General features: G+C 42.1%; 1 protein-coding gene across 2 annotated transcripts in view; it reads right to left on the bottom strand.

Annotated features, from left to right (window-relative positions):
* FNDC3B (fibronectin type III domain containing 3B) overlaps window positions 1-13480 on the bottom strand; it is a 184664-nt gene that overhangs the window by 135258 nt on the left and 35926 nt on the right. The window contains exons 2-3 of one of the 2 annotated variants that reach the window (XM_009089025.4): window positions 12437-12575; window positions 4637-4712 (exon numbers count right to left, since the gene is read on the bottom strand). In XM_009089025.4, coding sequence (XP_009087273.1) covers window positions 4637-4712; window positions 12437-12547 — 187 coding nt within the window. In that variant the 5' untranslated portion in view covers window positions 12548-12575. Of the gene's footprint in view, window positions 1-4636; window positions 4713-10424; window positions 10500-12436; window positions 12576-13480 lie in introns of those variants that run through there. The other variant, XM_030227160.2, reaches the window with a different exon arrangement.

The raw sequence follows: 13480 nt of genomic DNA, 5'->3' as shown, positions 1-13480 counted from the left end.
TGTTAAGCCTTTAATATTATCCATTCCTTTGCACTACCACACCAAACCACACCCACCCACCGAATTAAGGGAATAATAATTCCAGGAAATCTTTCATTTTACAAACCACTGCTAAATTTTTTGCATACTTCTGGTCTTTTTCTTGAGTTGCTCACTTTTAGAGAAAAAGCAGCACTGAAATTGAATTCTTGCATTCTTTGTTTTGCAAGATAAGAAGCAGCAAAGACTTCAAGTTCAAGCCTCAGTGGCAAAACACTCGAAAACATCACTTGAAACAAATATCAGTATTAGTAAACTATGTTTATATCCTGTTTTCATTTCAAAATGCAACCACCCAAAAGCAATTCAGGTCCTTGTCTGAAACACAGATATTTATGCTGCAACATAACTACACCCCCTCCATGCCATTGCACATCTGTACCTTGTCCTTGTACCTTGAATAAATCACAAAAGCCAGTTTAATGCAGAGCCTTGCTCACCCTAAGCAAGGGTGAATTCCTCCTGCTCCAGGACAGAATTAAAGCAGAATTTCTAACCCTTTAGCATATTTGTTTTCTTTTCAGGCAAATTTGGTTCTTCACTATTGCAAACCTTGTGCTGCATACAAGACAAAGACTGAGGTGGGTTCCAAGAGAGCATTTAGAGCAGCATGGGTTAGGCAGAATTTACCAGGAATTCCATTTTTTATTCCATCAGCTGCTTTTCTGCTACCTTCTCTTCTATCTTGTTACAGGCATTTTGCAGCTTTATATGCATACAGAAAATTCAGTTTGGTTTGTGGCAGAAAATGAGAACCAGCTTGAGGACCATTTACATGGATGGCAATAAAAAGGACATTTAGCAATAATTGGGCAATTCTGTGTGATCAGTGCATAGCCTGCATACTCTGTGCATACATATTTTCAACATGTGGGTGACAAGCAAGGTCAAGTGGCACCAGAACAATCATTCTGCCCATGTTATTCCTACCACAGAGGGTGTGACAGCTTGGCATTTCTGCCTTCCAGGAGGAAAAGGCTCTGAACAGACTCTTAAGTGCAGCTTCACTGCCCCAAACTATGCACAAACAGTGAATTTTTGAAGTGTGAATGACAAAAGTTTCAGGCAGCAACAAAAGTTCCTACCAAAGATCTTAAGATACTGGCTAAAAAACTCCTCTTTAATCAGCCACTAGGGAAACGTGAGTTTCCTGAACATGTCAGTTTCATGTGAGATCTATTTATTTTGAAATTTAGAAAGTAGAATAATTTTTTTTTTTTTTAATTCAGGAGTCTGCTCCAATTCCATTCTGTAGTTACCAGATCCAGGCTCTCACCCTGCCCCATATTTCATTTATTGTGGTTACCACAAAGAACTAGCTAGAAGCAATCTTTCATACAAAGGAAATACAAGGTCCACAGTTAACAGCTGAATCAAGAAATGGCTGAGGATATGCCCTGCCCTTGTCCTTTTCTTGCAGAGCTAGCAACAGTCAAGTCCTGAGTTTTTGACAAATAAAATGGGAATACGTGAAAAGGAAATGAAGCATTTAAAGTATTGACACATTTATGAAGTATTTAATACCTGTCGAACCTTCTATAAAGAGCAGCTTTTAAAATACTGATGACAGAGCACATACACATGTTCCATCTTGCAGAGCCACTGAATGGGGATCCTAAACCAGCCTCCCCTGAGCCACCCAGAGGGGCAGTCAGAGCCCCAAGCTCATTCTGGGCGTTTGGCAGCACAGGGTGAGCAGGGAAATCCCACAGGAAGCACACCAGAGATTGGTCACTAACACCCACATGGACTGAAAGGAACAAAGCCTGGCCATGGAATCACACATGAATAAAGGATGTGCTTTATGTTTCCACTTCATCCCACAGGCCAGGTGGCCAGCCCCAACGTCCGGCAAGCCCTGGGGTGTTGCACAGCCCAGCTGGGCAGCACCAGGTGCCTCCCCCTCCACACAGGCAGCCTCAGGTCTTGATGCAGCTTCTAGCAACTATTAAAAAATTAATCTCAATTAATCCCCAGCATCCCTTTTCTTTATTCCTTTATTTGGCTGTTGTTATAAAGGCCACAAGTCACAGAGCACAGCATCTCTTCTATCACATGGGATGGAGAGGGCAAATCCTGAGGAAGTCAGACAACAACACAAGTCCTGCTGAGAGCACCTGGAACTGTTCAGATGCTTCCCTAAACAACTCTCCACATGGACTGTGCACTCAAGACCAGATTTATTGTGGGATTTTTTATTTATTTTCTCTTTAAATCTGTCTTCTCAAGGAAACCACAGACACTCTCCATGCCCACTGACCAGCTCAACTTCTCCCAGCCACCATCATTTCCATGAGCTGCCTAATCCAAGCCCACACCCCGATTATAAATCATTGTCTTAAAAAAGTCACCTTCAATTATATGCAAACAAAAAAAAAAAAAAAAGAAGTAATGAAGAGAGCACTTGCTGCAACACCTTGCATCCTCAGTTACAAATACATGTTTATTCCTGTTTTTTATTATTTAGTTGTTTGGGTTTTTTTTAAGTTTTCACTGATTATCTTACTGCTGCAACCCCGAGGAACTGGAAGAAGTTTTTGTATTTGAGATTTCTCCACTACTCCAAAACGTCAAAAACATTCAAATGTGCATCTGTTCTTTCTGGCTTAAAACAGTGATTACTCAATTAGTGGCTAATTACACTTCAGGGTGTTTAAAACAGAGGATATTCCTCAGAGGTTTTACTCATGCATGTGTCTTTTTTCCAACCTCGGTAAGACAAATGAAGATTCACTAAGTCATCTCCTCTGTTGTTTTTGCCTCAGCCCTCTAAAGCACATACAGATACACCACAGCTGTGGAGCCAAACAGGGCTCTGGACACAAAGTGGGGCTCACAGAACTTCCAGGATGAGGTCCAGGAGCACAATGTGAAGATTTCATACTGCTCAAAAAGTCATATACAAAATAAATTTATTTTTTAAAATTCTTCTACATAAGCAAAGTTAGCTGTCCCTGCAGAACGGTCACATGGGAAGAGCTTTCGTATATCCTGAAGAATTCAGTGTTACCAAGCCTGACATCTCAAGTTTTTATTAACAGTGTTCACTCCCTGCACTCAGGAGAATCACCCAATTTGCAATAAAGCCATCCTTCACACTCTGAATATTCAGCAGCACATTTTATGTCATAGCCCTGAGTACGTGGCAGTAAGGAAAAAGCAAGTATCATCTATTCCACAGGGAGCTACCAGATGAGAGGCACTGCCCAAAAAGAGACTTGCATGCTGCCCTAACATAGTGCTAAAATTATTCCTTATCTGCTAATCATAGTGCAATGTGGGAGCATTGGAAAATGCAGCATTATTGTCTGGGTGCTGCCCTATGTACAGGGAGTACATTCACCTTTAAACATAGCAAACATTTATAACCTTTAAACATACCAAAAACTGACACACAAAAAAAAAAAAAAAAAAAAGACACCAAGTTTTGTGGAGCAAGGGGGTCCAAAAACACTGAACACAAAATATGTCTTCTCTAATAACCTCAGAGCACAAAACCAGAACTGTCACAAATCCCAATCTTAGTATATTTGCAGGCTGATTACAACAGATCTTCTGCAATAGATCAATATTAAGTTCCACAACTGCATGGTAAGAGCAGCTTTACCAAAAGAAAAAAAAAACCACACCACCACCACCCCAGTCAGGTGTTTTCATGTGTTTGAAGCATGTACTTAGTACAGCAATAAAAATTTGTTACAATAAAGTAGGATCAAAACCTTTAGTTTGAAAAGAATATCAAGAATTTCCAGGCCAAACTGAAAGGGTGTATACAAATAAACATGAGCCTTGGCAGTCAATACTGCAGCTATAGCAAATAAAAGGACACAATCTTATGCTACAAATTCTAAATCAATTTTATGAAAGACTGCTGATGAGTACCAAACAAGTCCCACTGGCACAAACACGTTAAATTACTGGGAATACAGAACCATGAGGCTTCAAGTTGCCTTCATTTAAATACACTGTCTGAACACCACTTTGAGCATGGACAAAATTATAAATAAATGGGGTCATAATTATATTTGTAATGGAAATCTTTCATGTACTAAGCCAGAATAAAGCATTCTTCTCCAATAAAAGGAGTTGCCAGCTTTTTTCCTCTGTTAATTGCCACATGGACCATTTTCTTACCACACAGCATGCTGGCTATAAATCTCAACAAGCAGCTTTAAATTGCTGTTATTATTGCTCATCAAGACCAAATAACCCTGGATGGTGTTCAGGGAAGCTTCTGTAAGGTCTATCTCAAACAACTATTAATTCATCATTTCCATGGGGATGGAACTTCAAGCAAGAACCACCCACTCCTCCACTGCTTAAATGGAGGGGGCGTCACAGAAAAGATGCAAAGAGGCTGCAAGATGGGCCTGATAAATAACAGAAGAGAGAAATCCTCCTGGACTTCCAAGAAATGCATGACTCATTCTGAGATACTGAGCTCCTAGAATACAGAGAGCAGCCACGTCTGCAAGTTCTGCCTCCCCAGTGCTTCAGTGCATTCTCAGAGCTGCAGATCACATCTTTGGAGAGAGCACAGAACAGGTATTCCACAAAGCAAAGCAATGCTCATCCATGTGTTTGTGCATCCTCTTACCTTGGATGCACTGCAGGGTTCCATCCTCAGCCCTTATTGTAAAGGTTTCACCCGGATTAACTTGAACCAAAAAGACCTGCAGAGAGAAAAATAAACATTTGTTGCACTGTGATCTCCAAAAATTAACATCTCCCCGAAGCAGTAACTGTGCTATCCCTTTTCTGCAAGGGGTGGGGAAGCAGGGAGGGCACAGACTGGCATATCACACCTGTGGGTCCCAGACTGCAGGAGCAAGCAGAGAGCTGAACCCACCTACATTTTATGAGCTGAAATGAAGATGTAACTGAATTGCATACAGGTGAGAATTATGGCTTTGAGCTCCACACCAAAATCCTGAGGGTGTGTCTAACTTGGCCAAACGCTGGTAGCTAGGGACATAAATCTTCAGACCACTGGCACATGAGAACAGAGAGTACATAAACTCCAACATGCAGCACCAACCCATACCAGGATTTCAAGTTCACAGGAAAAAAAGTTTTTTGCTCCAGGGAGTTGGTCCATTATGTTTTCAAAAATTTATATTTCAGTCTTGCACTTAACAGATCTCAGTTAAGCAAAAGCTGCAGGCACACACACAGTTCAACAGTTGCATGCAGAACCAGAAATAAACTACTTATTAACAAATAAAATATTTTTTAAATAATAAAACTATAATCCCAGTCTCCCATTGCTGAATCCTGCAGACGATGGGATAACACAAGGACCAGGAAGCACCAAAATATGTCCAGTTCATAGTATATTGCATCTCTTTATAAATTTTCAGGTATCTGAAACAATGGGTTTAAAACCTGTGATTTAGAATCCTTTCTTAAATGGACAGTGTCACTGAGGACTAGAGACAATTTATCCCACCTTGCTGCTCGCAAAACTTTCACTAAAACACTTTAAAACACACTTCTGCTAACTGCTTTGTCAGAAGTTCAATCAAGATATAAATTAAATTTTCAATTTGTACCAAAATTAATCTCCATTTTTTTGTGAAAGCTCTCTCTAAATGTAGGTCTGGTTTTTATATTCTGAGACATCTGCATGCAGAATTCAATCCTTCAATCTGCAAAGAGAGAATTTGAATTCATGTTGTGTTTCTGAATTCCTTAAGCCAAATGCATAAGATAATTATTACCTAGATGACCTTTTGAATTACAGTAATCCTACAGAAACCCATTATTCCACCAACATTTTTAAAGCTCAAGCTGGAAATCAGAAAATGACATATGAAAGCCATTATGTTGTCTGGAACAATCATTTCTCAGGGAGCACTGATCAGGGTGGATCTGGTCCAGCACATAGAGCACATAAATGGTTCAGAAAAGATAAAAGGCACAAAGCCATTCCATCCCTAATCTCCAAACAATCAACATTTAAGTGACAGCATTTAAGTGCTCTTCTGCTATGAATAGGCGTGAATTATCCACCACAGGACATGGGCAGCAGGTCAAAAGATGTGCAGAGCAAAGCAATGTCATCCAGCCTAATAAAGAAACCCAAAACAACCAATCAACAAGAAACCAGAACTCAAAGAGACCAAGAATCAGAAATATTTCATCAGCTCATTTGTGTTATGTGTCTAAACCAACAGCCCTAAAAGCTGGTTATTTACTAACAAATTGGATTAACATAAATCAGAAGCCCTTACACACCTTTTACAACTTGGAAGAACTTGGTCCAGCTCCTCAAAACACAGACTCTAAGACTGATGCTCTATGAAAGTAAAGGTGCATCCTTTCCCTAAAGCAGGGCAGACAGATTCCTCTTCCTACCCAAGGCATATGCCTACTATCAGAAGATTCCCAGATTCCTATCCCAGGGTCCATCACCAGCACAACTGTCCACATCAGCACAGCTGCAGTGGTCTCTTTACAATAATCCCTTGGGGTTCTGCATTAAAAAAGGTGATATTCCCAACCACAGCTGCTGCTTTTGATGGTCAAAATGAAGCAGCATCATCCTTGCCTAATCTCAGGGGGTTTAAAGACAAATTTTTCCAGGAACAAATTTGTTTCCTGTAGAGCAGCAGCCACAGAGCTTTGTCCCCCCATCATGAGCCTGTGGGCAGAGCCTGGCACTTATCTACAGCAGCTTCTATTTGAATGTTATAGATATAGAAATAACTCCTTACTGACAGATGCTCAACTCAGCCACCTTTGGAGCCCAAGAAAACATTTACAGGCTGTTGCTGGGGGAAGGCAGCAATATCAAGAGCAAACAGGAATAGCCAAGGTGTGACTGATGTGGGTTAACAGCGGAGCAAGGGCTGGGCACAGAGGGAGGACATGAAACCCAAGTGGCCTCAGACCTGGGAGCAGCAACCATGCTCCTCAGGCACAATCCTTCCAGAGGCTGCAGCCCATCCCCAGCCCCTCCTTTCCCAAAACTGGAATACTGGGTGCTCCCCATAACCCATCCCACCCCCCAGTCCCCTCCCATGCTGCACACAACCCCACAGAGCTCACAGCTGCACAGCACTGACCAAAGAGATGCAGAAATGAGGCCAAACCATTAAAGCCAGCACATGTTGAGTATTATATATAGGGCACCTTCCAGCCAACACCCCTGACTTTGTCCCAGCTGCCTGGGACAAATAATGTCAAGGCACACTGCAACTTCTTTTGTTTATACACACTAAGTATATAAAACTAATTCCATGATTTATTTTTCCCCAAGTCCTCATAAACAACAAAACCATATTCTGCAGCCTGGAACACAGCTTCCCTCTTTCACACAAGGGATCTTCAGGAGAAGCCTCATTTCTAAAGCTTTTAATTAAAAAATCTGAGGAAAGAAATAAAAAAAGTGTAAAGATAACATCTCTGTTTTAATGAAAACAAACCCAGATGATCTTTAATTGTGCTATGCCTCTTCCAATATTCATCATCCCAAGTATGCATAATTATGAGATGGCAACAGAGGAGAAGAACTTGAAGGGTCACTTGGAGCCCTCACTGCTGGCTGGCAGCATCTCAGGGTGTGGTCTCATGTCCAAGGTCACCCCAGCCTACTTCCAGTCCTTGGCCTCCTCCCGTCCAAAAAGCTGGAGCACATGACAGCTGGGAGCAGGGCGTCAGCAGCACAATCCCAAAGGATTTTTCTTTTCCCTAAAAAGTACTCTGATGTTTAACTCAGCAGTTTAATTCACTTGGGGCTGAAGCCCAGCCATACCTGCTGCATCCTCAGAGAAAGCTTGTTATCTCCATAAAGCTCTTTTTGCACTTATTTTGTATTTAAGAATGTCATTCTATTTTACTGAAAGTCATGTTTGTTGAGTGATGAATGTTACTAAGTTGCATAGCTACTATAAATATTTATAATCCCACAGAGTATGTCCAGACTAAGTTTGCATGACAAGCCAAGCACGTGTCACTCGTGCCTCCCTTGCTCCCAATATCCAACTCTCATGGCCAGGGGAAGCAGGGGAAGAGACTAAAGAAGGGCCCACAAAGCCAATGCAGGCATAAGCTTGGATTCAGAAATAAATAAACTGACTCTGGGAAGTTTTGGATTGGATATTAGGAAGAAATTTCTTTACTATGAGGGTGGGGAGGCCCTGGAACAGAGAAGCTGTGGATGCCCCTGGATCCCTGGAAGTGTCCAAGGCCAGGTTGGATGGGGCTTGGAGCTGGTCTGGTGGAAGGTGTCCCTGCCCATGGCAGGGGATGGAAAGAGATGGGCTTTAATGTCCCTTCCAATCCAAACCACTCCATGATATAAAACTACAATTACTGTGGGGAAACACTCTCATACAAAGGCAGAAATACCACTTGATAAGGACCAAGGGCACACACTATTACCTCTTTTGTACACTGCTGGTTCACTTATGCCAGAGTTTGAGCCCACAGCAGAAAATTCACTCTCAAGGCAGACCCTCATCCCCCACCTGCTCTGTGGCCTCTCACAGCAGTGACTGGGATGACATTCACCTGAATCCAGGTGGTGCAATTCAGTCTCAAAGCTCACTTGAACTATTTCCCCTTTTTGAGAACATTTTCCTCACTAAGGTCAAAGAGCAGCTTGCAGGGCTTAGGCTTAATCAAACCCCACATTAAACATTTTCCCGTGTGGAGAATTTTCCCTTCCATGAGATATATCATGCTTCAAACAGCTGGGGAGCACAACATCATAGGCAACACCTGGGATCCAGCCACAGGTTCCTCACAAATGCTTGAAACCATTACCATTTATTGTAATTACAGTTTCTACAGCACATAACTTATGGAATGCATTGCATCTTTTGGGAAAAGAAAATAAACAACAAAACACAGAAAAACCAAAACAATCACTTGTATCCATTCCATTATCTACTTTAAAGGACTGTGCCCCAATAAATTCCCAGGTGCATCCCACAGAAAGGATCAGGGAAGTCACAGCATTCTGTGTGCAATACTCTTCTCAGGGACACATCCCTCAGTCACACAGAGCAGGTAGGCTAAACACTTCCAGCAACTCTTCAGTAAGAAAAATCAGGGCATATGCTACATCTTGAACAATAAAGCTGACTTTTAAAAATGAATACTTCAACAATTGTGTCTGAAAAAACCCTAATTTTTTTTGGCTCGACAAAAATCAGAGGTATTAATAGAGGCATGATGCAATTCAGTCAGTTTACCACGGGTGCTCTTTACAGCAAAACCCACAAGTGGCAGATCCTGAACCTCCTAATTTATTCAACCTTAAAACACACACAAAGAAGCAGTAAAAATAAAATAAATTAATAAATCGAGAAACCATGAAGAAGTAACTAAATTTTGGCAGAAATTTCATTCAGTCAGCTCAGATGCTGTGGCTCAGTACAAAACCCAGCTGAAGTGCTTTCAGTTGTTTGCAAGGTGCACAGGAAAGCACCAAATCTTGTTCCTCATTCAGCTGTACTCTTGTCTCCCTCATTTAAAGCCTGTGACCCTAAAAGACAAGAACAAGCACTCACAGAACTATGTGCAGTGCCTAAGCTTAAGCCAAGTGGTGAAACCACAGGGTAGGTAAACACAGCTTCACAAAGAGCAGGCAAGCAGAAAACCTGCTGCACCTCTGCAGGTGCAATGAGTGAACCAAGCTGAAATAAAACTTCCCCAACTAATGAGCCCAACATTCTGTACAGATGTGCTGTAGCCCAGCTAGCTGCCCCTCCACTTTATACTCCAAGCTTTTTAGAGCTTGCAGTGGAGTACCTACAGGAAACCATTGAAATTCTTGGACCAAAAGGTTAATTATTGCTCCCTGAATCCCCTAAGGAGTTACAAGTGGATTAGAAGCAGAAACAGCTCTGGAAGCAACATGAAAGCATTAAACACAGTTGGCAGTAGTGGAAATAAAGTGTGGGAAACTAAGAAAAAAAAAAAAGTCAGTGCTAGAAATGCCATTTTGGGTAGTCTAGAGGAGAGGGATTACTGTCAAGCAGGCAGAGACATTCCTTGCCCTGCCTTGTGCAGCTCTCCAGCCCTTACTCTCAGGAAGATAAAGAAAGGGAATGTTCCCATGCAATTGCCTTACACTGCAGGCCTGTTCACTGGCAGATTTGCCTTTTGCATCACTCTCCAGCTGGCTGCTGGCAAGGCCAAGGTGTTTCACCAGCTCCAGTCTGCTTCATTCTGTGTCTGTAAGAACGGGTCTTTTGAGGAAAGGCTTTTCCCTGGAGCTCAGCATTTCCAGGCACAGCTCCTAACACAGCTCTGTGGTGCTGGCACAGCTGAGGCTCCACAAATCCAGTAACACAGGAGGGTGAGCAACAGCCAGGGTGCCCAGAGCAGCCCATCGGAACCTCCATTCTGTCAGCCCCAAAGCACAAGGCACTGACCTGCCTGCTGGCCACACTGCAGCTGGAGAACTCCACACTCCTCATCCTCCACCAGCTCTGCTGTGAGGCTTTCTTGCCACCAGCTTCTAATGGAGACTGTAATTACACCCTGTAAATGTGCGTCCTCCTAAAGCTAGAACCTATTTATAGTCATATAAACCATCTTTCTTAAGGAAGTCATTCATGTGTGAATCTATCCTGAAGCCTCTTCCCACCTTACAAGTAACTAAAATCTCTTTCAACAAACACTTGTTTCCACGTTACAGCAAACCACGTTAAGAGCAATTAACATAGTTCATTTGCAAAGATCAAACAAAGCAGTTATTCCTATTTCATTCCAATTTTAGAACTGTGCTTTTAAAAAGCAAAGACATCACCTAAAGCTTCAGGAATAGGATGAAAACAGCAAAGCATAGAGGTAGTTAAGCTTTGCAACAGACAAGGGTACATCCAGACTAGAATCAAAAAAAGTCTCATGGAAAACGGGTATTTCAGCTACAGGTACTTCAAGAGATAAGGAGATGAGATCCAAAAGCATCATCCAGCAAGCACACAGAAGAGGGACCTGGCCCAGAACTGTTCTACTGAGTGGTGCTTGCATAACACAGCAAAAGCAAGAAGCAATGTGCTTCCAGTGCACCTGCAACTCTTTTTAATGCAAAACATTAGCTGAGAAACTACTTTAAAGGCAGCAGAGGCACCTGCAGCCAAACCAGGCTGCTGAACCAAAGATGGGGAAATGGAAAGATTGGGCTAAGAGCACCATCTCAAAGGAGGGCTCAGAAGATTTCACTTATTCTTTCTGGAATACAGAGGGACGCACTGACAGGACAGTCTGACCTGGTAACTGGTTTCCAGCATGGAAGAAAGTGTGTACTTAAAGAACAATTATCCTTTCCAGTATGAATACAATTGTTCCTTCATCTAAGTGTCCTAATATTGGATTTGGTAAATACAGCCACTGAAAGCACTCCTTTCTGTTTTTTTCAAATCAAAGCACACTTTGCAAAAATGACTTAACAAAACCAAACTAATCACAACAATGAAAATCTACATCCTAGTGAGATTTCAGATAACTAAATAAACTTAGAAGCTCACCAGGAAAGCAGAAATTATTCTTCCTCTTGAGGTTGGTCTAACTCAAAACACAGCTTGAAAGGAGGAACAAATGATCCAGGGAACAAGAAGTAACAAAATGACCTCTTATATTGATTCAAGAAGGACAGCTTGCTTCTACCTTTGTTACAATACTTTGCTGAAATTTCTCATGTTAAGGGGAGAACCAAACTGAGCAGCACAAAAATATTGCCAGGGTAGATGGACGGTCTCCAGAGAGAGCCCTTGACCCCAGATGACATATTTGGGAACCTACCACCCACCCTCTTGAACTTCCAGGCTGTATCGTGACATGAAGGCATCGCTGTGGTCTCATGATCGTTCCACCAACTTCTGATCAACCTTATTAGAGACTAGCTCCCAGAAAAAATATAAAAGCTACTGTAAACTTGCCTTGGGTCAAAAACCCACTCAAAATTCACACCTGCTTCTTATAATGAAGCACAAGGTACACAGGCCTGCTGGGAAAGGTACAGTGAGGTAAGCAAAGAATAGCAGACATCACTGCTATTCTCCATTTCTTTTCTTACTTCCATTTTTTTCCTCATCTCAGCATTTTTAAAATCTTAAAATCTCACCACAAATGCTAGTAAGATGTCTGGACAAGAGTGAGCACAAGTAAATCATAAGACTAACTTCCTGCAAAGCCCTCAAATATGCAGCATTTATAGCCACTGTTTCAATTCCACTATTTTTACTTCAACGAACACACATGCAAACAAACACATTCGATTTAACGACAGACTTTAATCATTGTTTTTAAAGTCTTTTCAGAGGAAAGGAAGATTTCTATATCCCAGGAAACACTCGCTAGTGCTACAGAAAATCATCTCCCCCATCTTGAAAATGTCTTGTTGACCCAGAAATAAGATGATTTAAGGCAGGCAGTTTCTGACCTGCTGGGATCCATCGCCATTCACGATGTGGGGCATCATGGCCACCTCCCCGTTCAGCAACGGCGGCAGCTCCAGCGGGATTTGGTCGGTCATCATCATTGTGACGTACATTCATGGAGAATTTTCCTCAACGGACTTCCTGCAAGAGAAAGCAGCAGTTAGAGACCCTGCAGAAACCCTGCTGCGCTTCAGAAGGTCGTTCTGCCATTCAGGAACTTCAGCAGGAACCCTGGTTTTGTAACAGGAGGAGTACGGGAGCTCAAGGCTCTGGATGGAGGTTTTAACTGTTAGATCAAGAGAATGGAAAGTCAAGTTTCCATGCAAGAATTCCAAAAATCAACTAGCCAGATTTCCACTATTTCCCACAATTATAAACCTCAGCCTTCACTGCTGGAATAGGCAGGTTCTGAGACACTTGGAGTTTTGCCCTAAAATCACCATCCTGCTTGCTGCCACAGCTCTTGGAATTACCCACACAGGTTATGACGTTACAGCAATTTTACTCAACAGCCACACTTCAAAGCCAAGCACCTTTATTTTCTTTCTAGGGCCCTGTAAACAGTGTGAACTGCCACCACAAAACAAAGACCAGACACCTGACTGCCACTTAATCACAACCCAAAAGGATAAAGGCTTCTGCTGGAGCAGGAGGGACAGCACATCCTCAATGTTCTGAACACCCTGTTCTAGGAAGGGCAAGAGAAAATGATGACATCACATAAGGATTTGTGAAAAATCACACATGACTTCCAGCACACCCTTCCCCCCTTTCACAGCTAACTGATGTGATTCGTGAGCATCAGTAAAACCATGAGAAGCTGCCCTGTAAAAAGTCTTAATTCAGTGTTAAGGGTATCATCATGCTGGTTTATGGGGCAATAACACAGCTCTAGTGAATAACATGGATGATCTCATCACATAAGTTATCTAGACTTCTGCAAAACAACTCCTGAGCAAAGCAACTTCACATGCCCAGTGGTGAGCAGCCTCCTTAGTACACCTCCTGCCAGAGAATCCCAATGTCATCCTGAATCATTTCAAATA

The sequence above is a fragment of the Serinus canaria genome, chromosome 9 (genome assembly GCF_022539315.1).
Source record: "Serinus canaria isolate serCan28SL12 chromosome 9, serCan2020, whole genome shotgun sequence".
Lineage (NCBI taxonomy): Eukaryota > Metazoa > Chordata > Aves > Passeriformes > Fringillidae > Serinus > Serinus canaria.
The sequence above is the reverse complement of the archived record's forward strand: the minus strand, read 5'-3'. Positions and strand labels throughout refer to the sequence as shown.